This window comes from Nipponia nippon, unplaced genomic scaffold (assembly GCF_047370975.1).
Source record: "Nipponia nippon isolate SJK-2023a ecotype South Korea unplaced genomic scaffold, ASM4737097v1 scaffold_3, whole genome shotgun sequence".
NCBI classification, from domain to species: Eukaryota; Metazoa; Chordata; class Aves; order Pelecaniformes; family Threskiornithidae; genus Nipponia; species Nipponia nippon.
In genome coordinates, this window is record NW_028262347.1 from 53241600 (window position 1) to 53267548 (window position 25949).

Below are 25949 nucleotides of genomic sequence, written 5' to 3' on the forward strand. Positions count from 1 at the left end.
AGCATACAAAACAGCCATGGCTAATGGGACCAGGAAATAAAGGACTTAGGCAGGGGGGTGGGGGAGGGAAAAGCAGTTCCCTCCCAGCCAGAACCATGGTCCCCTCTGCCAACAGCCGTGGTGGGTTTAATCCAGGGACTGGAATAGCTACTGTCACGAAGCTGGAGCAGGGACATCAGAGAACAGGCATAATCTCTATGAAGCTGCCTCTCCAACAGGCCTTTTATAATTAATTCTGTAAGGCCACAAAATTTTGATTTAAAATTGATGCTTACCAACAACGTTAGAGTTACTGTGAGAACTGGAACAGTGCACGCCAGAATGATTCAATGACCTAACCAGGGAAAGGGCACAGCCTCTTCAAGGTGAGCTAACTTGAAAGCTTTATTAGACATTAAAACAGTATTTCATAGCCTCATAGAAACGCTTAGGTTGGAAAAGATCTTTAAGATCATCAAGTCCAATCGTTAACCTAGTACTGCCAAGTCCACCCGTAAACCATGTCCCTAAGCATCACATCTACACGTCTTTTAAATACCTCTAGGGGTGGGGACTCAACCACTTCCCTCGGCAGCCTGTTCCAGTGCCTGACTACCCTGTCAGTGAAGAAATTTTTCCTAATATCCAACCTAAACGTCTCCTGGTGCAACTTGAGGCCATTTCCTCTTGTCTTGTTACTCGGGAGAAGAGACCAACTACCACCTCGCTACAACCTCCTGTCAGGTAGTTGTAGAGAGCAATAAGGTCACCCCTCAGCCTCCTCTTCTCCAGGCTAAACAACCCCAGCTCCCTCAGCCGCTCCTCATAAGACGTGTTCTAGACCCTTCACCAGCCTTGTTGCCCTTCTTGGGACACGCTCCAGCACCTCGATGTCCTTCTTGTAGTGACGGGCCCAAAACTGAACACAGTACTCGAGGTGCGGCCTCACCAGTGCCGAGTACAGGGGGCTGATCACTTCCCTAGTCCTGCTAGCCACGCTATTCCTGATACAAGCCAGGATGCCATTGGTGTTCTTGGCCACCTAGGCACACTGCTGGCTCATATTCATATTTCTAAACAAGCTGAATGAGTGTTAAGCTAATCTGTAGACCAGTTTAAATTTCCACAGAAAACGTAAAATAAAACTTGGTAACACTTTGCCTGTAAGACTTCTAGAGTCAGTTTTCTGTATACACTGAAGTTCTCCAAACTCTGTTCCATTTAGTTCTTTGCAGAATAAAAGCGGTGATTCATTCAAGAAGCTCTACTGATGGTACACATTTCATATCTAGGATTTAAGGAGGTTATGAACACTAGCAGAGCCCTGAGAATGAATTAAGCCTTTTTATTTAATCTGAGGCCTTTAATCGCTATTTTTAGTATAACCTATTAAGGCTTAGTTTAACTTTGTACTTTCAAACATTAATAAACTAACTCTCCCTCTGCATTTTTTCAACAGCAAAACACAGCACTGTCACTCTCAGTAATGTCAAGTCCACAACTAAGCACACCCATCTCTTCTGAAGTGTTCACAGATGATGCTCATTACTGCAAAACTGCCATGAAGTAGAAATGTATTCAGTTATAATGAAGTGCAAGAAAGTGATACCCTGAATTTCAACATCTGTACTGAGAAGAGCTGGTTTGGGCTGTTGTTTTGGGTTTAGGTCATTGGGGTGTTTTTGTTAAAAGAAGCAAGTATTAGCTTGTGCAGTAATAAGGACCGGCATTTGATATTGCTGTTTATTTCTTTTTAAGAATTAGACAATTCTCAATGTATTATTCCAGCAACATGCTACTAAGCACTCTATACATTCCTTTCTTCAGAATAATTCTAACTAGATCTTGGCAGGTATAAACCAAGTAAGAATTACTGACTTTAATAGTACCAATCAGAATTAAACCAGTTGAGAACTCCTCCCCTGAATCTGACACGATATTTGTGTGAAATTGGACTACTCATATTTAATACTGTGTTGTCTTAAATACCTTTTGAAATATAAATATTTCATTTCTCTGTTAGAAACAGTTGTGTGTATATTTTTTCACCTTATTCAGAATAATAAGATAAAAATTTCCATGGGCATTAAAGGGAGTTTCAACTAGGGTTTCATAAGGCAGGCTTTAAAATAGTGCCTGAACCAGTTCTTCCACAAAGTTCTTGATTAAAATCTACATACTTTCAATAACTATTTTCAGTAGTGTAAATTATGTGTCCTTCAAAAAGTTTTAATGAAAACCATTTTAATTAAAACTAGTTTGACAGCCTGAATATGCAAAGTCAAACCACAGGATACTAAACACTTTTTGAGATTTGTCTGCATATCTACAAACAAAACTTCCCTCAAACATCCCATGGAGCAGAAACAATTGTGGCAGCAATTAAAAGAAAGATTTTCAGTTGTCAGATTCAAGGTCAATAGTTAAATTATTCAGTCATTTTTACTTCTACCAAAAACAATCTCTTACAGGCATGTATGATTTTGTATGTTGTTTCCTAAATTGTTTAGAAGCACGCTCTTATATTCTCTATTTTACAGTGTTGTGCTTTTTTATTTAGTCATCCGTACCAGGTTTTAGCTGAAAATTATTGTTCCATTTGTACAAATCACCCATGATTTAAACTGTATAATTACATTTCAGGTAATCTTACAATTTCATTGGGTAATCAAATGATTCTCTACAGCTTTTTTATCAAAAAAAAGCAATATACAATTCATAAATCCCTGTAGGATTTTCCCCCCTCACAAGCATTGACATTACATATTTAAATACATTGGACCAAATCCTTGGGCATGTCTGATGAGTTGTGCAGAAATCAGACATGCATGCAAAATGGCTCAAAGCTCACCTTTCACAAAGGGCTGGATCCTGCTGCAGGGCTATATCCTCATCACAGAGAGAGGGGAAAAAAAGAAGTGTGAATGTCTAAATTATATCAGCTGTACAGACACAGTGGACCTTCATGCAGAAGGAAAGCCCAGTAGTATGCCCTCTTACTTAAATTCTCCAGCATTTACTGTGGTATTTTAGGAGTGCATATGGAAAGGGTATAGGGAACTCTATAGCACCAGAGGATTATTCTTAAAATCCTCTCTGGGCAAATTACACTGAATTTAGGGCCAGTTTAGGGCCGGCATTTTAATTTTCAGGAGCTATACTATTCTAGAGGATCTAGCCCGTATCATCGTAGTGCAAATGTAACCTCCTGTATAGATACCTTCTGGTAACAATAAAACAACATAACCTTAACAAACAGAGGTACGGTTTGTTAATGAGGCGTGGTACATTTTATTCAGTTATGCACCTAGGCACCTTCTGTCATTGCTGACCCATCCACTTTTCAGAAAACACATAAAAAATAACATCTCCTTTGATAATATTAAAGTAGATATGATTTTTTTCTTCAGTAAATTAATAAAGTACAGTATAAACTGATTTTTCCAAAGTCATTTCAGTTTAAAGTGGGCTGAAAAAAATTACAATGTTTAATGATAATTTCGGAATAGTAACTAGTTCACAAACATTTTGTTCATAATGACAAAACTTTGTCTGTGACAAAAAAAATAACCATGTCTTCCAGCGATTTACAAACAGTATTTTAGATGCCACCATCACCTGAAGTTCTGTTGATGACGCCTTGCACCAACAGAACACTGTCCTACTGATGATCAACATTCATCTTCTTTATACGATGAAGCAGGGCATCTTTTTCCATTTGGACCTCAGCGAGAGCCATTTTGGCTTTGGCTAGTTCCTGTTTGAGACATTCATTTTCTTCAACAAGCTGAAGTGATCGGGTTAGAAAAGAGCATTATTAGTATTCCTGCATACTGACAACTTTTTCCATTACAGGAACTTTTAAAATACCATATGCTCACATTGATTCTGAGTGCAGGTTTATTGGGGCTGAGTCAATTGTGACCGATTCCCAGTCAATGAGTGTAGAAGATGGAGAGAGTTGATGCAGTTAGCTTGAAAGGCAAGATACCCAGTGTTTTAGCTATGCCATTTCCATTCTGAAATGGAGTGGAAATGACACGAGGTTCTGAGCTCTAGGAATGGATTCTTACCCAGTGGAAAAAAAACCAGCTAAATTGATGTGCGGGTTCTGTCATCATCAATTCCAAATCCAGGTATGATTGACAGATTAGTAACGGTCTAACTTAACAGTCTAGTCCTTTGTCTTTGGCAGTTGTGTTGCACAGGGATGAGGGAGACGGGGAGAAGAAGGGACTTGCTCCCTCATAGAACTCCCTCTGATGCAAAGGAGAAGAATTAGTCTGCAGTGTATTATTACCCTATTTAGAAAGTAGTATTAAATTTATTTTGCATGCTTAAGTACTGAACCATACTATAATATCCATAATTCATATTTTCCATCTCAAACAGATTTCAAAGCAGAAGTAACCCCCAAGACCACCCCCAGATAATCTAACAATTATGATGATTAATGATTATAACATAATTTGGGGGGTGGGAGGGGAAGGAGTCAAAAGGAATGCTTAATACCTCATTTTTAAGGAAGTCAGCTGAATCCCTGCTTGATTTAGGTGGTCTGGGAATTTCAGAAGTTGTCTGCGTGGCTTGGTCCTGTGTTTTGTGTCCAACAGGTCCAGTTGCTTGCTGCAATGCACTACTTGAATTCTTCATCTTTGACACATCATTTACTCTTTGATTGTCTATATCACAGAAAGATACTTAAGAGTAGTGCTTAGGGTTTTCTGTCTTTTTTTTTTTTTTTTAAGTTTGATTCTCATCAGGACAAAATTAAAACCACCTAAACAAATATATTTGTAATATTAAGTACATTTATATTTACCTCCCAAAATCAAATTTAAGAATAAAGAATTACTTAAAATTCATATACCCTTTTGGAAGAAGAGATAAAGGAAAAAAGGCATGAGAAGAAGCAATATGTAGCTTCCACCTTCGAGAAAATTATCACATTTTTATACTGACCAATATCATCACCACAGAATATGCATTCTCAATAATTAGAAGTTTGAGAACTATTAATATTGCTATTAATATACTGTTTCCAGGTCCAAATCAGATCTGAAAACTGCATTTACATTTGAAGACACAGTGAGATAAACCTGCAGGATCAAGTTTTTAAATTAGAAAATAACTTAAATGACTTGGCATTAAAGGAAATTTCTAGCATTTATAACTGAAGTGCACTGTAACATCTATTAAAATACACTGCTGTACACCAAGGGAAAAAATGAGGGTCATGGTTCTTAGTAGTCTAAAAAATACTCTGGGTTGTTTTTTTTTTTTCTTTTTTAAACATTTCCTTCTGAACAAGAGTTTTATGTTCATTACTCCCTCCTCCCACCACACACGAGGACTCAAAAATGTAGCACATAAATACAGATACATAAATCACTGCAGTGCAGATAGCATTTGACCTATGCCTTTGAAGTCACTGTACCTGAGCAGTCCCTGACAAGAATAGGGATCAAAGCACTTCAGCAAAAAGGGGGAAAAATATGACCTGAAAGAAACCTTAAAACTAAGTGTTTTCTCACTAAATTACTACTTCTTCCAATGTTTATTATAAAAAGATGACCAAAATGCACTGAACATCTTTAAACACTCAAACAATGTATTAGATAATGTGGAGAAATTAAAATACAATCAAATCATGCCACAGCATACCTCTGAGAAGTCTGGTCCATCTTTGCTATACCTTCCCATTAGGTGGTGAAGGGGCATTAAGATCACACTGCAGCCTCCTCTTCCTCAAGTCATACACTACATTGCATGTTGTTGGATTAATATATTCAGGACCTGGATGAAAAGGTGGGTGCACCCTCTGCAATTTTGTGAACAATACCAAATGGAAGCGTGACTGACACGCTGAAGGGCAAGGCTGTTTTTCAGAGGAACCTGGACAGGCTGGAGAAATGGGCTGACTGGAGCCTCATGAAGGTCAGCTGAAGCCAGTGTGAAGTCCTGCAGCTGGGAGTAAATAACCTCTTGCTCCATTACAGGTTGGGGACCAACTGGACAGAAAGCAACTTTGCAGGAAGTGACATGTAGGCCTTGGTCAACAGGATTTATCATGAGTCAGCAGTGAGCTCTGACAGCAAAGACCAAGCACGTACAAGCTGTACTAGCAAGGGTATAGCTAGCAAGATGAGGGAAGTTATTATTCCCCTATACTCAGCACCAGTAAGACCACATCTGGAATACTAGATCCAGTTTTGGATACCCTAGCGTGAGAAAGATACTGACAACAGAGGACCACCAAGGTGACTGTGGCCAGGAGCACACAATGTACAAATGAGGGCCTCAGAGAGATGCACTTGTCAAATCTGAAGATGAGAAGTCTATGGGATGATCTTAATGCTGCCTTTGCCTACCTAGTGGAAGCGTATAGAGAAGATGGACCAGACTTCCCTGAGGTGCTCAAGCACCTCTGCCTTGAGGTGGCAGGACAGGAAGCAACAGACACAAGCTGCAGCAAAGGAAATTCCAATTAGATATTACCAAAAAAAATAAACCATAACAGTGGTCAAACACTGGGACAAATTATTTAGGGCAGGCTGTGGTATCACTTTTTTGATGCTCAAAACTTGATTGGACAGGGCATTGAGCAACTTGATCTAATCTGCCCCCACTTTGAGCAAGGAGTAGGACCAGATGACCTCTAGAGGCTTCTTCCAACCTAGATTACTCTATGATTCTTTGACATATCTGTGAAAGACAACAGTAAAGTTCCAGCTCTAAATGTATTGCCTTGTTACGAGTATTTAGTGTTTGCCCATACATGTAGAAAAAAATTGTGTATACACGTTTCATGAAAAGTACGAAGTTAAGTCACTGTTCGAAATACAAGTCCCAGTGCAATCTCAGCCATGAGCTGCCAGGATGCCACCATAATATACAGAACTGAAAACTGCTGCTTGTACTTCTCAAATAGTCTTTTGTCCTACAATATTCTCTATTACTACCCATAACACAAAGACAACAGGTAACCACCTTGGTGATCTGTAAAGAAAGGCAATTTTTTTGTTTGGTTTGTAGTCAATCAAGGGAACCTTAGACATATCATGATGAAGTGATATGCACTGATGAAGCATATCCTTATGAACTTACATGCATATTTTTATTTCTCTCAGATTGATTCAGCTGTGGGTTGTTATCACAGCCAATACACTATTCAAATAGGTTATTTTCCTCACGTGACTACATTTAGAATTAAGGTATATGGCAACACAACTTACACAAATTACCATCAGTTATCTTTTCATTTTTAGCCACATGTCTGCACAAAGGAGAAAAACAGTATTAAAAATAATTAGATTATAATATTGAGATATCAAGGTGCAGGAACATACAAACCTCTAATGAGAAAAGAGCCATCATCATTTCTTTCTATCCAGAGTATGTCAATATGTAGTTTTATCGGTACCAGCTCCGATGCCTTGAGATTTTCACGTGGACTGTCATCCTAAAAAATACAAGTATTCAAAAATGAGTTTACCTGGAAATCAAAATAGCTAATTAAGATGTTAAATTAAACATAAGTGGATTTAATGAAACTTGAAAGTGAACATTTCAGAGTAGAGTTTTCTAATGGGATCTCCACTAAACTTCTGCTCCTTTTTTTTTTTCCAGGGGATCATATTAAAGGCCCAAATTTATCTCTGGAGTAAGTCTGCTGAACTCAATATATACAGTCTGACTGAAATACTTCAAAGTATTTTTACAGACATCTCAATAAGATTATATCCCAATTCGAGACATTCTTCAGCTCAGGAGCTCTCACAGTCAGAGATAAGAAGCCTGCACTATATAGTATCTGATTTTCCCTTGAACTATTTAAAGATTGAATGGGTACAGCTATCCTCCTTGAGTGGATTTTGCCTTTTTAGAACTTAGTTTAGGATGACACCAGCTGCAGTTCAGTTATATTATTATACTCAACAGAAGAGAAACTTTACAAATTACTTCTTTTGGGGTCTCCCCAGGAAGTCTTTATAGTTCATCCCTGTCAAGCAGAATAACGCAGCCAGTATAATCAGAAACTATATATATCAGCATTAAGCACAGAGCAAGAAAGCTGTTGAGATATAACTGCCAAAGTTTCTTGAAGCAGCACTGAGATCGCAGTAGAAAATGCAAAAATAAAATAACCTTTCTTAAATTCTACCCCCCCCATGAAACACACTGCATCAAGTCTCATGCAGAAGAAATCAAAGAATATACTGCATTGAACAGGCAATGCAGCATAGGTTTGAACAACATCCTCTTGCTCTTTATTACCCAACAACTCTATAGAAATTAATCATCTGTATGTCAAATTTGCAGTTTGTCAACCATCATGAGTAACTTGACTGTGACTTGTGTGCACTGCTGAGTGAGCACTTCAGCGCTTTCGCTGCTAAGCAGACTTATTGCTCGTTTATTAATGTATTTTCCCCACCTCAAACAGCTGCTTGCTCAAGAACGTTTTGCTGAAGTCCACCTTCTTGCCAATAAACCAGCACAATCCTGTTTTTAAATTTAAATGACTGCATGTTAAGACTTTCCTTTTTGCATTGGGGCATTCACATTTGTGATACATTGAAATCTGAGGAACAGATCCACAGCCCTTACAGAAAGTGCTTGTGCTACTCCTGTAGTAGAAACAGCCCTAAAGGAGTGCCTAAGGATCCTCAGGGGATGGAAAAGCTGCATCACGGAGGGAGGGAATACTGATGCACTTTGAGTAGGACAACACAGAGATAACAATTGCCCTTCCAGTCAAGAATGATCTTAGCAGAATCAAGGCCTTAGCCCCAGATGCAGAACTGGAGCTGCTGTTCCAGTCCTCACTTTGTTCAAAGTTTATATGGGTGATTATTAATTTCCAAAGCAATGTTATAATTACCATCTTATCTTTACATTTGTTTAGTTTTTTGTTGTTCTCCCCCCACCCCCCCAAAAAAGTGTCCTTATTTTATATTCAATGGCTGTGCAGCACAAAACTCACCATCTCCTTTAAATGACTGAAAGAAAATCCCCTAGGAGACTTGAGCAGGAGTGTCCTCTTAACATTACTATTTTAAGCTACAATGGTGAGAAAAGCTTGCATTATTTAGCATCTGTTTCTAGGTAGGGCAGAACTTGAAATCTGGGTTCTAAGAAACAGTATTCAAGTGGTTTGACCTGGAATTCCCATAACCTTTTTCATTCTTTTGTACTGAACTTTCATTGGAAGAACTATCCTCTAAGTAGGAGAGAGAATTAACCTCTAAAATCTGTGTTTTGTAACTAGAAAACCATTACTATGCTAAGCAAAAAAGCCCAACCAGAAAAAAATACCTTGTGCCTCCAGGAACTTGGTATTCCTTACCTATAAAACTCCCAGACTCTGTCACTCTACAAAAGAGACTGGGAGAGGAGGAAGTATAAAATATTAATTCATATAAATAGCTTGGTCATGCAGATAATTCCCCTCTAGGCATACCACAGAGCTAACCAAATCTATGGATTTTTAAATTGTTTTAGTGTTATCTAAAGACCTTCCAGAGCATGATAGCAGTTTCTTTGAAGTTAACTGTATCCAGATTAGTAGTTTATCATCAAAGAAACAAGAACACAGTTTCTTTAGAGCAGCCAAATAACCCATTGTTAACATACTTTTAAATTAATCCTTGCATTAGAAACTTTTATCTTCATAGGCATCACTTCTGCGACAGTTTCATCTTCTAGAAAATGCTGAATGTTTGTGAGGGAAGATGTTAGAAATTCAGCACTGAAGTTCTCTACATGACACTGAAGAAAACCGTTTTTTACAGCCAGCAGAGAATGTATGACAGCACTAGGCCCACTTTCCCATCTCAAACTAATCTCAGGTGATGAATTAACTGGTCCAGCCACAGATTTACAGTCAGAACCTGTTGCAAAAGGAAAACAAATTTGCATTAAAATTTTGCAATGTACAAAAAAAGGAATTATGATGCAATTACTTCTACCTCTATTGTCCAACTGATTTTTCCAAAAATACTTTACAAGCATTATCCATGAATTACAGCGTTGCAAATACAGAACTTCAGAGCAAATTTCTAAGTATATCACTTCGAAGTACTAAAGAGAAATAAACAGTACATACAAGGACTAGTACCTCACTGTGACAATAGAAAGGGACAATACAGAAGTATCACCGTGCACAAAAAATTTGTGTTTCCTCAATGTCTTGATGATGGCAAAAACAATTATTTTGCATACTTTTCCACTAACTCCTTCAATTTTAATTCAGAAAAAAAATTTAAGCCAGTTCACTCTGTCAGGAGAGCAGGTATTCTCTTGGAAAGGCAGAATTTCCTGACTCAGGAACTTACTTCCTAACACACAGGAACATAAACAGCAATGCACTAAGATGGAGAACACAACCACATGGTGCTTCCGTTATTTGGGTGGCAGTAGATTTGAACCTTAAAAACCCCCTAGCAGTTTCTTGTTACTTTCAGTATCTTTAACCAGTAAGGACAACTGCAACATTCAACTAAACAGTTCTAAAATTATAATAAAATAAAGATTTAAGGTAACCAGATACCGGGGCAGAGGCGGGGGAAATGGCCAGTATCCATTTGTTGCACAAAAATTAGTTCACCACCAGAAATAATTACCCCATGAGATTCTCAAGTCATTTGGTTACTATGATGGCTGACCTACAGAAATTATCTGTATGACAAAAGGCACGTTCATAGTAATTCACAGTAATTCCATTAAGAAGCAAACCTTGAAACTTGAAAGATAGCTGAAATCAAAGTAACTCAAGTAAAATCAACTGAATTACGTCAATTTTTATTAGTAGAGCCTCTAACTCAAATTTGAGAGAATGGAAACAACAACAAAAAAAAGCTTCTTGGTTTAAACTCTGGTTCCCTCAGGAAAGTCCAATGTTTACAAGCTTAGAAACTGGAAAAAAAGTGGATGAAGTTAAATTTAAGATGAAGTAAGACTTCGTTTTTCTATTTTTGTTTCTTTAATACTATTCTTTCTCCTCTCCCCATATGACTGACATGCAGTTTATTGTAATCTCCCCTTCTTGATTTCTTCTTGTACATATATGAGCAATTACCAGAAAGGTGAAGAGAAGGCACACGGGAAATCTACTAGCAGCCTTCCAACGCCTACGATGAGGTTATAAAGACAGAGCCAGGCTCTTCACAGTGGTGCTCGTCAGAAGGTTGAGAGACAACAGCTCAAATTGGAACAAGAGAAGTTCAAACTGAATGTAAGGAATGAGGAAAACGAAGTAGTGGTGCAGGCTTCCTAGAGAGGTGATGCAGTCTCTGCCCTTGGAGGTCCTTTCCAAGACCTGATGGCATAAAGCCCTGAGCAACCTGGCCTGATCTCAGAGCTGACCCTGATTTGAGAACAGGATTGGACTAGAGACGTCTTGACATCGCCTCTGCTCCTCTACCCTCAATTATCCCATGATCCTATGAAGTGCAGGTTTCCTCTGTGGTGGCTTCTTTGCTGTGTACTATCTAATGTTAAGTAATAATGCATACTGTAATGAATGCAGCATACTTTACCCCTCCATTTCAGAGATCACCTACTCTGAATAATCTGACACGTACTAGAAAAGAAAAACACAGTACACTGGTGGGCTGCAAGTTACATTGCTTCTCTTCAGTAAAGCTTATCCTGGATGCCTTTATATAAAGGAAAACCACAGAATTAGTTTTCCTTCTGAAATTACAGATCTGGTTTACAAGGCACTTGTTTAAAAGTCCAAGGCATCACTGCTAAACACATCACATCTGTAAGACACAAGCTTTTTGATATATCAAGTCTCTATGGATACACTCAGGTAGCCTGTTAAAGACAAGACATTTGCAGCATGTGAACATATTTTTAAAAGGTATCATTAGTATATTGATAATTGCTACTGCAATGCTGTAACAACTGTTTACAGCATTAGCATTTAAGGGTTCAGGTTCTTGATATGCTAAACCAGATGGAGCACAGATCAAAACTGTAGAAACCAGATCACAATTCACTAAGTCACACTGACACTATGCTAGGTCAGATTCATTCAAAAAACTTAGGAGGTTAGCTTTGAGTGAATAAAAGTTATGCAGATTAGGCAACTAAACATGCCATCTCCAGGAAAACAGCTCCAGGAGAGTACTGGGAAGAAGGTTTTGAGCAGTCAGGAGGAACTGTATCAGTGTCTGTTTTGTATATGTCTACTTTAAAAAGAGAAAAAAAAGTGGGGTAAGAGGAGGGCTGAGAAGAAGGATAATTAACTTTCTATATTCATCCCAGAAAACATGCAGGCTAGTCAGCTGTTCTAGATTAAGTGCAGTCAGACAGACGTATAGCAAGAGGCAGTAACTTTATTCAACTAATACTGCCCCAGCCTGAACGTAGCACAGGTCTGAAATCTCACATTTCCCCCACCAAAAAAAAAGGGGGGGGGGGGGGGGGGGAGCACACACACTGCAAGTATCAGGTACCTTTTGTGGCTCTAGTCCAGACAGAAGAGAATTATCTACCAACAGTCCTTGAGAGGAAGGACAACTCTCCAGATGGGAGAACAATGACCACTCCGTTCAATGAGTCTCTGCAATTAGTTTGGGAAACTTTGTTTCCCTCAAGGATCTATATTCTTCCCACAGATACAAAGAAAGAAATAAGCATTATGTGCCCTAACTATTTCCGCACCAGAAAAGAGTGCCTGCATCATTGCTGGAAGAATCTGCCAAAGTGTAGAAAAACAGCAGAAGAGAAGACCACACATTCAGTCTCAGCCATGAAGTCAATCCTGGTTATCTTGCAGGTATCTGAAAGGGGCACAGTCAAAAGAGGATGGAGTAAAAATTTCATTAAACAATTTGGAAGCTGCTATGAGCTGCTGTTCCCTTCTCCAAGCATGACAAGGTCTCAGTAAAAGCACCGTCCTTCCCAGAGTACCTCTGCCATATTCTATCCCCCCTTCTTTTGTTATTGCTGCCAGATAAGATCTGATAAAGGCATCGTCCCTCAGCCAGCCCTGCACGGAAGTGCACGGCTGGCACATTGCCTTCAAACTTATTCCAGCTACTAGGCACACTTTTCCCTTTCTACACCTACGGCATTAACAGTATAGTATGTTTTACATGGTTGTTTTTACCCATAACACCTTTGTAAGCAGTAATTATGACTTGATTATTCATGGCTTTGCATAGTTCCTCAGTTTACTGGTTACAGTTGTTAATTCAGCGCTTGAGTAAAGTTTTATTAAAGGTCTTGGGGGGGCTGCTTTTATTGGGATATTTTCTTACGCTTTTGCTCACTCGTTCTTTTAGTTGTATTTTGTTACCGTTAAGTCATTTAAATTGTTTCTTTTGATCTAGTTCTCAAGCTTTTTCCCAACCTTGATCCCCCGGAATTTTTATTTTTTTTTTTTATTTATGGGGAGTAGCAGTGGCTGCAGAAGATTCCTGACTCAGTACAGAAAGCACAGCCCTACAGTGGAGAGAAGAAAAGATCAGTGGAGAGAAGAAAAGATGTACATTACAGAATGGGAGTGACCAGTGATGTACAAAAAAAAAAATAACGTTGTTGGCCCACGCATCCAGATACCCACTGGAAAGAGAAAGGAAGAGATATGAAGTGGAAATATTTGGAGATTCCAATCACATTATAATCTTTTGTCCATAAAATAATCAGCCAGTGCACAAGCCTCTCCATCAGCTGAATCAGAGGAAGCAGGTTCTAGTTTTAGATCCACATGAGAGCAGGAAGGTGGCATGTTCTTACTATTTACTCCCTCTTGCTTTTACAGAGGATATGACAGGTAACAGGAATCAGTTTGCCTGCTGCATGAACTGAAGGTCAGCCATGAGTCTTCCCTGCTGGACCTCCCTCTTGCCTTCAGATGCCTGAATGCAACTGCAACATCATTCAACAGCTGCTCAGGCAGCAGCTGCTGGCAACTGCTCAGCTTACCAGTAAATGGGTTCTTTAGCTAGGGTATCGGAGGCTGTACTGCCAAGCACAACTTCCTGAAGAAAATCTATGCTGCTGGAAGGCTGGAAATAAATGGCAGCCAACAGCTGCTATAGCTGTTTCCTGGGAACGGAGATGAACCAGAAGCAGGAAGCAGGTGCATCAGGGATCTGCCCCAAAAACCCTACAGCGCAACAGAGCTGGCATCCAGCAATCCGTGTGGAAGGCTGGCAGAGGGGAGCAAAGCAAACTGTGACATGAAGTGGTACGCCAATACATCATGCCAAGAAAAAAACCTCACAGTATGTGAACTAGGTTTTCTGGCAGAGAATGTATATGTACTCATGCCCAAGAACAGCTCTGACAATACACTGGTTGATCTAGCTGTGCAAATATCTGGCATGAAACTACACCCTGTGTTCCTATCAAGCTTTAAAAAAAAGGAAAAAAAAAAGAAAAAATAAAAGGAGAAAAAAAAAGAAAAAGAAAAAAGAAGAAAAAATAAAAGAAGAAAAAAAAGGCTGTCCTTGCAGCTCACCTTTCCTGACACAGTCAATTTTTAACTTTTCTTAAACCACAGATTATAAATCTGTTTAAACTGTGAGTGTTAATTTAATTTAGAGAAATAGATCTTGAAGAAAAGAAACAGCCTTCAAACCAAGCTACATTTGAACAAAGCATCGTTAGAGCAGTAAGGGAGTTCCATCTTCATAAAACAATAACAATGTAATGCAATTTATTTGATTTAAAAAAAAAACCAAAACCAAAACAGACTAGCGACCAGAATTCAATGCAATGCATTTTTTTTTACGTGCACTATCAGAAATGGTTCCATTTTTGTTTCCTTCCCTTTTAATGTATGGCAATTAGGAAAGAAATTAGGAGTAGATATTCTAAACCAGCATAAAAAGGATGCTATTGTACTAACATGAAACGGGTTTTGTGCTTTAAGGGTGATACAGTGTTTTTATTTACTTAGAACAAATGTTTCCAACTCCAATTTCACAACACTGAGATCTCATTGTTAGGTCTTACCAACAGTTCTGTTGCAAAGATAGTGTCGAACACTGATATTTCCCAACTGATTTGGTATCACTTGGTTGACCTGTAGGCATATTTCTGTGTCTTCACCTCTGATATCAATTTCACCATTAACACCAAATATTTGGAAAACCACAACAGACATCTGTCAACAAAATCAAGATAAAACAACAAGATTATAAATTGCATTTACAGTGGTTATTGTTTTTTAAGTTCTGTCTAAACTTTTTCCCCCCACAAAAGGAAAAGAATCTTTGTATCCATAACCCTTGCTCACAGAAAAGCAGAAAAAGTTTTCTCATTTCTTCTTTTCTTTGTACCCATTGGCTTGACAATGGGTTGCTCGATTGTCTGTCCAAAGACAGACACTTGTATTTATAACCTACTAATACCAATTCAGAATTGGCCAGAAAAGCCATGAAAGTGACAGACTTTTCCCACTCTGACAAAGAAGCATACAACCTCTGTGACACCTGAAATTTTTCTAATGCTGCATTCAACTTCATGCATATCATAAGCACAACCAAGCATTTGCTGTGCTGAATCAGACCAGGTTAAAGAACCAGGACAGGCTACTAAACTTTGGCTATCTGCGTAGTAGTCAGCCCTTTTTCTCCATTTATTGGATTGCAGTATCTTTCCAAAAAAAGTAGCAGCCAGTTTCAAAAGTCAGCTTTGATATCAGAAGATATATGTCCATCATCATTATTACTATTTTGGTCTCATTTTTCTAATGACTTTTTAGTTATATTCTACAAGTAAGTAGAAAAAAATATGCTAACATGCATTTGTATAACAATCTGAATGAATTCTGTTTGTTCCATATTACCTATATGCACAGATGATTGAAAATTTATTTAAAACGAACCTACCATTTAAGTGAGCTGCTTTTATTCTTTTTTTTTTTTTTTAAATGAAGGTGATCCACAAATATTTTAAAGCAAAGGTAGGATTACATGACTAATGTTACTAAAAAGGACAATACATCAGCAAGCACACAACAGATTTCAGTAAATTCACTGTCTTTCTTTGGGCCCATATACTTTTAGGTTTCCAGTTCATGACCTCAACCGATACAAGAATATAATTTAAGAAGCATTGATTAGGGCAAGGATCAGCAAGGAACAAGTAGATAGGCAGATGGAAAAAGTTGGACCCTGCATGGTGTCTCAGGGAGGGAATCTCTCTCTACATGCACTGTTCTTATAATCTTCTCTAAATACTAGGCATTGTCCTGACATAAGCCTGGACAAGAGGCATCTCTGATCTGACCCAGTAGGGTAGTTGTTATGCTCCTCTTTGCAAATACTACAGAATGCTACCAGTGCTGAGGAAACATCTCCATATAAGAGATGTCAGAGTTACAGTGCTTTCTTTTATCTATCCTTGATGATGTTAAAAAGCTCATTTTAAATATCATATTCAACAGAGCATAAAAGAACATGATATTACAAAATATCGCTAGGTACTAAAGCAGAAATATTTTCTGACATTTTTAAGTGGCTACTATCATTTATCAACAGTGGCTATAGAGGAGATAACAGGGACAGAGAATGCTCAGTGTAACTTGGATTATAATCTTCATTTGTACTTAATACAAGTGCACTAGACCTACAGGCTTACATAATGTACTAACAAAAGCTCCCAGAACTACTTGAAAAATCACCTCTAAAAGCATTCATTTTAGCTCTATTTTAAGGTTTAATTTACTGAAGCATGTATTCTAATGGAATTCAATAGTATTACCATTTCTTCACTAGTCTCATGGGCATTCTCTGAAGCAGCGCTCATGGCATCTGGGGATGACCCATCACAATTTTCAATCACCGTGCCTCCTTCATGGGCATTTTCTGATGGGCTTTGATAGTTTGTGGCTGTAATACCTTCCGTATATACATCAGAAAAAACGCAAAGTTAGCATAGCATAACCTGAATCACTCCTGCATTAAGAATAAAGTCAGTGTCTGTTACTGTATGCATACATTAACTCATTTTTTAAGATGAGTTGAATGGCTTATTAAACAAATATTTATGATTGAACTGCTAAATTCATTCCTCTTACAGCGAGTCAAAAGTTCTAGATGCTATGCAAATAAGGCAGGATATAGTGACAAAAATCAAACTGTCATTCTACATGCATTGTTTAAAAAATTGTGAAGGGCCTTTTTTAGTCTTCCAAATATAAAACTGATAAGCAGAAAAAAATGTTAAAGATTCCAAGCCATGTATCTAAAAGACTGCACAGTGCCTTTAGAACACGTTTGCGGTTTTATGTTTAGAGAAATAAGCTATATATATTTTCGTTAGAGTGATCATGGTAGTGTTTCCTTGACAACTAGGAAGCATGCAGACTGAACCTGCAGTTAAATATTGTTTAACAAGCTAAAAAGACACATAAAGGTTATTTAAAATGGAAAATGTATTTTATGGCATACTCCCACGTAAGTACATGTAGGAATACTCCTACAATCCAAATATATAACAGGTTTGCAAGTGAAGCATTCTTCTCATTATTGCTCTAGACTGGAAAGAAACCTGACAGAAAAAAATATTGTCATTCTTTATTCACAGTAGAATTTATCAGAAAAGAAGTACCAATAAAGTCGTCTTATTGTATTTCCTGACATTGGAAAGTTATTTAATCAGTTTTTCCAGAGAGCTACTAGATCATTACAATTGCAGAAGTCCACACTGTAGACTATATAGACATAATTACCATATGCCAGAATTCCTCCCTCAGATCAAGAGCAAACACTCATGCACAGCTGAGCAAAAATTAAGACAAATACCTGCTGTTAGTTCCAATAGCTAGGAACTGCTCTGTAAGAAACAAGCTGCAAGGAGACTACAAAATCTATCTGTCTGGTAATTAGCATAGTGAGTATTAGTGAAAAACCATTTCTTCTTCATCTACTTTTAAAATTAAAGCTTCTTTACCACTTCAAGCATAACACTGATTCAGGATACAAACCTGTAAACACTTAGAGCCAAAGCAACAGCTTTTAAGCAAAGCAGGGAACAGTTCTGCTTAATTCAGAGTTGCAACATAGCACTGCAATGCTTTTACTCTCCTCAAGAAAGGAAAATTAAGTAGCATTTAATTAAGTAGCACTACTTAAGTAGCACACCTTATTGCTTTCCCTTGAAATGATGTGCTGTAAATATACTTCATATTACTGACTGGAGAAGCTAACAGAAATAGTGCTGTAAAGTCTCCAGGATTTGCTGCACTACAATCCTTTTGAGTGTTATTTTAGTAACAAACAACATTTTCATGTATTGCTTAGAAATATTTTGTTAAACCTACTTACCTTTCTCCAGAAAGCTTTGGCTGTCACTTCCGTCACTCTCTATCAAATGATCCTCTAGCATCATACTATCAATAGAGATGGTATCCAGAGAGACTTGCGATGGACTTCTCTTCATATTCTTGTAAGAAACAGAGAATGCAGGGAGGTTGGACGGGCAGCGTTCCTTAGGCTTTGCACTTTTTAAATACAAAGATATTAGGAAATTATTATTTAAAATTAAAGGAATTACATAGAAGTTACTTTAAAAAAATTTGCTCTAAACCAGGCAAGATAGGAAAGAAAAAAATTCTGATTATTCAATAATCCTTTGGCAAGAAAAAGAGGTAAGTGTAGAAACAACATGTGTTCCTATAGATATTTGTGTCAATATTTTTCTCAATACATATTTCATAACATTTAAACTGAAAGTAAATAGTTTAAATCAATTAACTAACAGTTAATTTTAGCTTTCATTGAATGCTGAATACGGCATATCTTATATCTTTATGTACTTTTAACACCTTCATCTACTAGATGTTCACTTCCGTTTACCATTACTAGAAGTATGTGGCCAACAAGATTGATAAATATTTTCAAATAGTAGGAAAAATGATTTAGTATTAAATCTTCTATACCTTGATGAAGACTGGGATGCAAACATTCTAACTGAAGTCACTTTCTCTCTGTTGATTTCAAGCTCTTCAGATTCTAAGGCAGTTTCTGTTGCCAAGTCAGTGACTTGGTTAGGACAGCCTTCAGTTGTGCCTTCCTGTTCATTTAACTTATTTGAGAGTATGTTTTTGTCATCCTCTTTATCAATGAAAAATTCAGTAGAATCTTCTCTCTTATTTAAAATGGATGCTGAATCCCTAGGGTGCAAGCTACTTTTCTCACTTAGAGGTCCACAGACCTCCTCTGAATCACTTCTACTAAAAAGTCCACTGCTTCCTCCTTCACTCGTATCTCCCAAACCTTTATCTGATGCATCATCTGAAAATGACGTTCCTTTCTGAAAATCCATATTACTGTCTGATTTAAACAAAAGAGGATCTATTAAAATTCCTTTATTATCTTCAGCATTCAGAGGCTTGCAGTCATTTACATAATCAAAATTAGTAATACCAGCTTGCACTATCTTATTGCCAACTAATTTACTCTCTGAAGTATGAGCTTCCCCATTTCCCAAAGGGGAGAGTTCTGGTGCCACTGGACTTCCTTCTTCCACAAGTGGAGACTTACAAGGGTTTCCCTGAGTCACTGGATGGAGTAGTAAGGCTAGTTCTGCACTTTTCAGTAGGAACCCGATGCAGACATCTGTTTGCTTTGCAGGTTCTCCTGTCACTGCTTCTACATCATTCCTCAAGTTTTCCAGGAGCAACACAAGAGATTCATGGAGAAACAGCAAAAAAAGATACTGGTAATGATTCAGCTGCACGCTTACGTGTTTTTGAACATGGACAAGAACATGTACATCTGCATCAGAGGAAGAGGTTTCAGAAAGCACTCCTGAAGTGTCTGACATTTGAATGCTATTGGTCAAGGGCTCCGTTTCACTGCTGTAATATTCCTTTAGAAGTTTTTTACGTTGCAGTCTATTAGCAAGATCACTAGATTCACTTTTTGGAATGTTTAAAGCTGTCTGATTATGCGATAAAAGCTCTTTTTGTGACTTTGCAAATCTTACTGGCTGGCAAATCCAAAGTGAAAGTGGGAATGAGTCCACAAAGCTTATTGGTCGGCCCTTCCCACTTTTCGTTCCTTCATAATCTATCCAAAACTGGGAAAAATGCAAGGCCCAAACATCAGTAGATGCAGATGTCTTTAATGCATATTTATTCAATTTTGGGATGATATAACCTTTATAAACATCATGCATTTTAGTATCTTGTTCATGAGCATGTCTTTGGAAGATTGGATGCAAAAGATTAAAATTCTTCTGGGACTTAGGAAAAGTGGTGAAAGTTCTACTGAAAAATTCACAGTCTTTGAAGTTCTGAAACAAAGCTTCTAGATCAGAGTGTCTGCAGTTTGCCGAGTATCTTGTATTCGTAGCAATCATCTCTGAACTTTGAATGGAAAGTGCACGAGGTTGATCTTTATGAATTTCAGGTTTGTTTTCAGATGGGATGATGAACTGCAAGACATAAATATATTTTGTCTTGTTAAAAATATGTAGATTAAGAAGGTATACAATTAAAGAAACAAAGTCATCTCCATGACAGCTAAAATAAAGGAATATAATTATAATTTTATGAGAACTCAAGTATACTAACACAGAACAGAGATAAATCAGGCTCACAGATTACCATTTGTATTTCCTCCCATTTTTAAGAAGGATGCTGTGGCATCTAAAACTCAATGTTTGTACAAAAACATAAGGGTCTCAGGCTTTTCTTGTCTGAAAGATTTAGATTTAGGTCAGCTATATTAGGCTGAAGTGTCTGATTTCTGCAACTCAGAAACAGCTTGGCAGAAAGTTTCTTCAAGTGTTCCAAGTATTTACAATTTTGAACTCCAAATTATAATTCTCTGGTTTTCAACCTGATTTGTCAAATAGGGTTTTTCACTACACTGAGTACTACAGTATTTTATTTCTATGCTAAGGTACAAGGAAACAATTAAACGTGCTAACACAGCTAATATTCTGAACGTGGCGGGTTACAGAACAGGTATTTTATGACCATTATCTGATAATCATAATAAATTTTTTTCATCACAAAAATAAAAATATACTCCAACTCCTAAAAAACAACAAAATAATTCAGTATACTGGATTTAATATAACTTGCATATCTTTAGTGCAAGTTTTAAAGGAAACAGATGTTTCATGCCAAATCCTATATCTGATGTTGTTAACATGGACCTTGGCCACACTAGTTTTGCTGCTATCAGTGATGCTACCTTCTGTCACATCATCTCCATGCTGAATCTAGAAAGATCAGTAAAAAAGTCATCCTAAAGACACTTAAAAGATGGGAGTGATGAAGCTTCTTCATGTAAATAAAAGGACTCAGAACAAAATAACCAAATATGCAACTACATAATAATTAACTATATGATATGTAAACATCAAGCACACCAATAATAAAAGATACATAATTTGCTAGAATAAAAATAATGCAGTTAATACAGGGATGAAATAATTAATAGCAATCAAGGTTTGAGGGATTTAAGAATACTTTTACCTTCTCTTAGTTTAGTGGGCTATTTACATATAGTAATTCAGGATTAGATCAGTCTGTATTTGTAGTTGCCTGGTTGTTAGCTCTCACTAATTGTTTTCATTCAGTACAAACCACATCCATTTAAAGTTCCATTAAATATGAACCAAGAACCTTAGGAAGATAGCCATCTCTCCATACGCTGAATTTTTAGAACACTTGAAACCTCTCCTGTGGGCACCATCGAAAAGACTCATTGTTTTGTTCACCTCTGAACCTTGGAAATCAATGCCCAATGCAAACTGGGGGCGGGGCAGGGGCACGGGGACAGAATTCATCTGCTCAATAATCCTTCTCTTCCAAAGAAGGAGAAGACAAGGGAAGCAAGAGCCCGATGTTCAGCTGCATTAACAAGCACCACTCCTCTGGAGTAAACATATAGAGAACTTGTGTACCTCAACTATAGCCAAGGGCCAGCATGAAACAGAAAACAATAAGAATGGGGTTTGGAGAAGGAAATAAACCTTCAGATGAACTGCTTTCTTTACTCCAGGCATTCACTAACAAGACGAAAGAGTTTTGATATACTACAACCAGAAGAACAAGGGAGGGCCCTTGTGCTCTATTTTTTTCTTGTGCTATGTCAGCTTCATTGCACACATTGAAATAATTTTTTCATACTCCCATTCAGGTCTTCAATACAAAACCAAAATACCCTTAGGACACAGATGATGTAGTATGGAATACAGATGTCTGTCTTCAATCCATCACATTCTGCATAGGTTTCCAGAGCAGCATTGCTTATTGCATGGGTTGTTAGTTCATTTATTTGTCCATTTATTCCTTAAGCTGCTTTGCTAACAGCTTTTCAGAATAAGAGAAAAAGCATTTTCTTCCAAGGAACCACAAAACCCCTCCTCAAAAACAGCGTACCTTTACGTACCTTTAACATTAGTCCATCAACTCTAACATCAACATGTTCATCTGATTTTGAATTGTCATTTAACTTGTACATGGCCATGAACTGAATAAGACTCTGTTTCAAATCCAACACAAACTGATTTAGCCAAAGAATACTTCTCTCATCCAGGGTGAACTGTAAAGCATTCAGCTGGCCATACAAATTTGGACATGGAACTAAAAGAGAAAACAAAACAAAATCATGAGAATAAGTAAAATGTTTAGGGATTTTTTTTTTTTTTTAAATGAGTGCAGACTTACATTTTCACCACTATTTTACATCATAGAAATAATGGAAACCCACTCCTTTGGTCCTAATGAAGAATAAATTGTTATATATTCTAAATACCTAAAGTGATGCTTCTTTCTCTCACTCCAAGCCAGTAACTGAATTTTTGAATGTAAAAGCTAGTATCAGAATAGAATGAAGACTGAGGAGAGGAGGAGAATGTCCTCATTACAGAGGAAGGCCAGGAACAAGGAGGTTTGCTGTCCTCAAGTCTCATCCCCTGACATTTCTGTATATAAAGAAGAAATCCACTGACATTTCTGTATATAAAACAGGGCCAGCCCCATAACACATAAGTAAAAATAACTCCAGCAGATCTTCCTTGCATCTTAGGCACTACTGCAATAGTTTGAGTTCTTTTATGTAGCCAGACAGTGGAACCGCAGAAACAATACATGTATGTTGGAGAATTAATAATTTATGTGTCAGTAAAAATGCTGTGAGTGTTTTCAGACTTAAAAACATGTTTATAAAAAACAGGATTTATAGGAGTTTGGCAGGAGCAAGCACTGTGGAAATGGAGCATTGCTGTATTCCTTCCATTTTAGAAAGCCGTTACCTATTTCTAATTGTCAACCTGGAACCAGTATTAAGCTTCATAAAGGTGAAAGTAACACAAAATTTATGGTCCAGTACAAAAAAAAAAGCCTTACTAGGAAAGTCCTTTCCATCTGGGTAGTAATATTCAGTGAATTCAATATGAATAGCTGGCATTTCTGGTGGAAGATAAAGTGACTTTTTATTGCAAGAGATCAGAGCTTTAGGGGAAGAACGACACTGGTCTGCTGTTGAAACCTGTAAAGATAAAAGATTAATTTCATTAATACATTACATTTTTATGATTCATTAAGCATTTGTAGTTGCAAGGCACTGCCCCTAGTAGGATAACATTCCACTGCTCTCAGATGTAGATCCCCAACTACACAAAGTGCTGACAATGAGAAACACCTAGTTGCCTTGTAGTAGAAGCAATCCGCATAGAACAGTTTCACAAGAAAACTATATAGTATTAACGGTACCAGATCCCCTTCCTTCATGTGAGGCAGGAGGCAGCAGGTCACTTTCAAAGACATACAGTAGAAGCCTAGAATGATCCAATATCTTTATTGCAAACACTACAGCTCCTGTATAAGCAATTATGCTAGGACATGGTATATTTGCATACCATCTGTCCAAAAGGATCCCATATCTAGATGATAAGGGATAGGTAAACTAGATAAGTTTATTGCACAAGTGTTACGAAGTCCTTGTACTGTCATAAGGACAGATTCCAGTACATGGGCCAACTCTCGACTGTATACTGCTAAGCAAGGTGTTCAGCATGCACCTGGCAGAGATATGCATGCTTGGCTATGCCCAAAGGTCTACTTCACAGGAGAATCAAGACACTCTAGAACAGTAATCCTCCATTTCTGTTTCCTTCCAATGTAAATTATGAAACAAGAAAGAGATCACCTTTTGATATATATATTTGACCATAAATTTCTTGGAATGTACCCTAGTTTAAAAAGTATGTTGTCAAAACAAAGCTCTTTCATCCAACGCTTAGTAGGTCAGACTGCTAGTCCGAAATTAGCCAACTTATTAATATTGAATACATGATGATGTCTACTTGTATTAGTTTCACTGGAAATAATAAATATATAACCTTTATAAGCCTGCTTCACTCTATGTAGCTGTTTTCAAGCTGCAAACATCTCTGTATTAACACACACAAAAATCCAAGTAATAACAGATCTATTTAGAAAAATAGCTTTTTGTAAATTGTATAGAAATAACGACAATTTAAAAAAATTGAAAATGTATTTGTGTAGGGAGGAGGAAGAGACAAGCATCTGAAGAGTAGAAGGCAAATGAAAAAACCAACAGTACAAATTATATCATAAAACCTCTTCAAACCCAGATGAAGGCTCCTAACAGCAAGCTGCAACCTCCCACTCCACCAGAAGTGATATAGCAAAAAAGCATTGAAAATTGGAACAAGTAGAAGTCACAATGACTAAGGGAACACAGTAAGCATTTTTGTTAGGACCTGAAATTTAGAGTAGATACTCCTGTAACACTACCATTCTGCCTTAGAGAGATACTCCTTCTCTATTCCACTTGCATCCTATCTGCACCAAAGAGTGAATCTGGACCACAACCAGCAACTCAAACTACTCACTCAAACAAATGGGGGGGACAGGCAAGAAAAAAGGAGGGGGGAAGAATGGTCAAAGTGTCTACTCAAAGTATCACTGGGGGAGGCAGAGGCTAGAGAAAAAAATTAAAAACCTCTTAATTTAACATTTAAAAAAACAAAACAAAACATGTACTTTGAAAAAGATAACAACACAAAAAGCATGAAATATAAAAACCTCATATTAAAATATTGGGTACCTAACATAGTACAATGAAAAGATGAAATTCCAAATGTCAGGATTTGGGGAACAGTAGAACTTGGATCCAAAACATAACTGTGATAGGGTATCATCTAATATAAAGTTGATAAGAAAATATCCACCAATTTTAACAGAGCAGAAGCAGGCCCATAAAGGTCTAATCCAATAATGAATGTAAAGACTTCTATTAATTTCAATGGGCTTCAGAACTGTCCCTTAAAAACCGTAGTTACGTAACAGTCAAGGGCGAAGTAGCCCCAGTTTTACTAACTTGAAGAAATGTACCTGATATATATTGAAATCTGCAAGTCTAACCACAATAGGACTAGACATCAGTTTGCCCTTTGGTTGTTGGGAAGATACAGAGGAAGCCCTAGATGTTCCTTTCGGTATCTGTTCTTTGCCTGTAGGAAAGAATAGTGATGGAATCATTGAAAAGAACGGTCTTTTTTTAGAAAAGTTTTAACATTTAATGGAATTAGAGCATTAGCGATGCAAACAAAGTACCTGTTTGTAGGTTCTGAGAAGATACAGCAGGTGGTGATTTGGGAGGAGAATCTATGACCTGGTCCTTCACAGCCTGCTTAAGCAATTCAACATTGCTTTTGAATTCATTTAATAATTCTTTGGCCCATCCACTTCTGGTTTTAGTGGCATCGCTATAATGCATCCAGTGATTGCAGCTGTCTCCTGCAAATAAGAGGAATAGGGGAAATATTAACTCATTTGAAAGTTTGCTTCTAACTGGATAACAAGTTTCCATTATTTCACAATTATTCTTCAAAATATAATCTCATTGCATGCTGTAACTATGAAACAACAGAAGTTATAACACATTAAAACAGAAGTTATATATTACATAAAAACAGTCTCACTGCTTAACAAAATCACTCAGAAAACAATATAA

At 37.4% G+C, this 25949-nt stretch overlaps 1 protein-coding gene across 3 annotated transcripts in view; it reads right to left on the bottom strand.

Moving 5' to 3' along the window:
• Window positions 1–366: 366 nt before the first annotated feature.
• The window catches only part of BLTP3B (bridge-like lipid transfer protein family member 3B), a 60032-nt gene continuing 34449 nt past the window's right edge, over window positions 367–25949 (bottom strand). For all 3 annotated transcript variants that reach the window (XM_087766723.1, XM_087766724.1, XM_087766725.1), the window contains 12 exons: window positions 25550–25732; window positions 25328–25446; window positions 23315–23456; window positions 22356–22549; window positions 18887–20385; window positions 18273–18448; window positions 16708–16844; window positions 14956–15106; window positions 9616–9872; window positions 7333–7441; window positions 4492–4661; window positions 367–3766 (listed from right to left, as the gene is read on the bottom strand). In XM_087766723.1, the coding sequence (XP_087622849.1) occupies window positions 3641–3766; window positions 4492–4661; window positions 7333–7441; window positions 9616–9872; window positions 14956–15106; window positions 16708–16844; window positions 18273–18448; window positions 18887–20385; window positions 22356–22549; window positions 23315–23456; window positions 25328–25446; window positions 25550–25732 (3263 nt within the window). In that variant the 3' untranslated portion in view covers window positions 367–3640. The remainder of the gene's footprint in view (window positions 3767–4491; window positions 4662–7332; window positions 7442–9615; window positions 9873–14955; window positions 15107–16707; window positions 16845–18272; window positions 18449–18886; window positions 20386–22355; window positions 22550–23314; window positions 23457–25327; window positions 25447–25549; window positions 25733–25949) is intronic.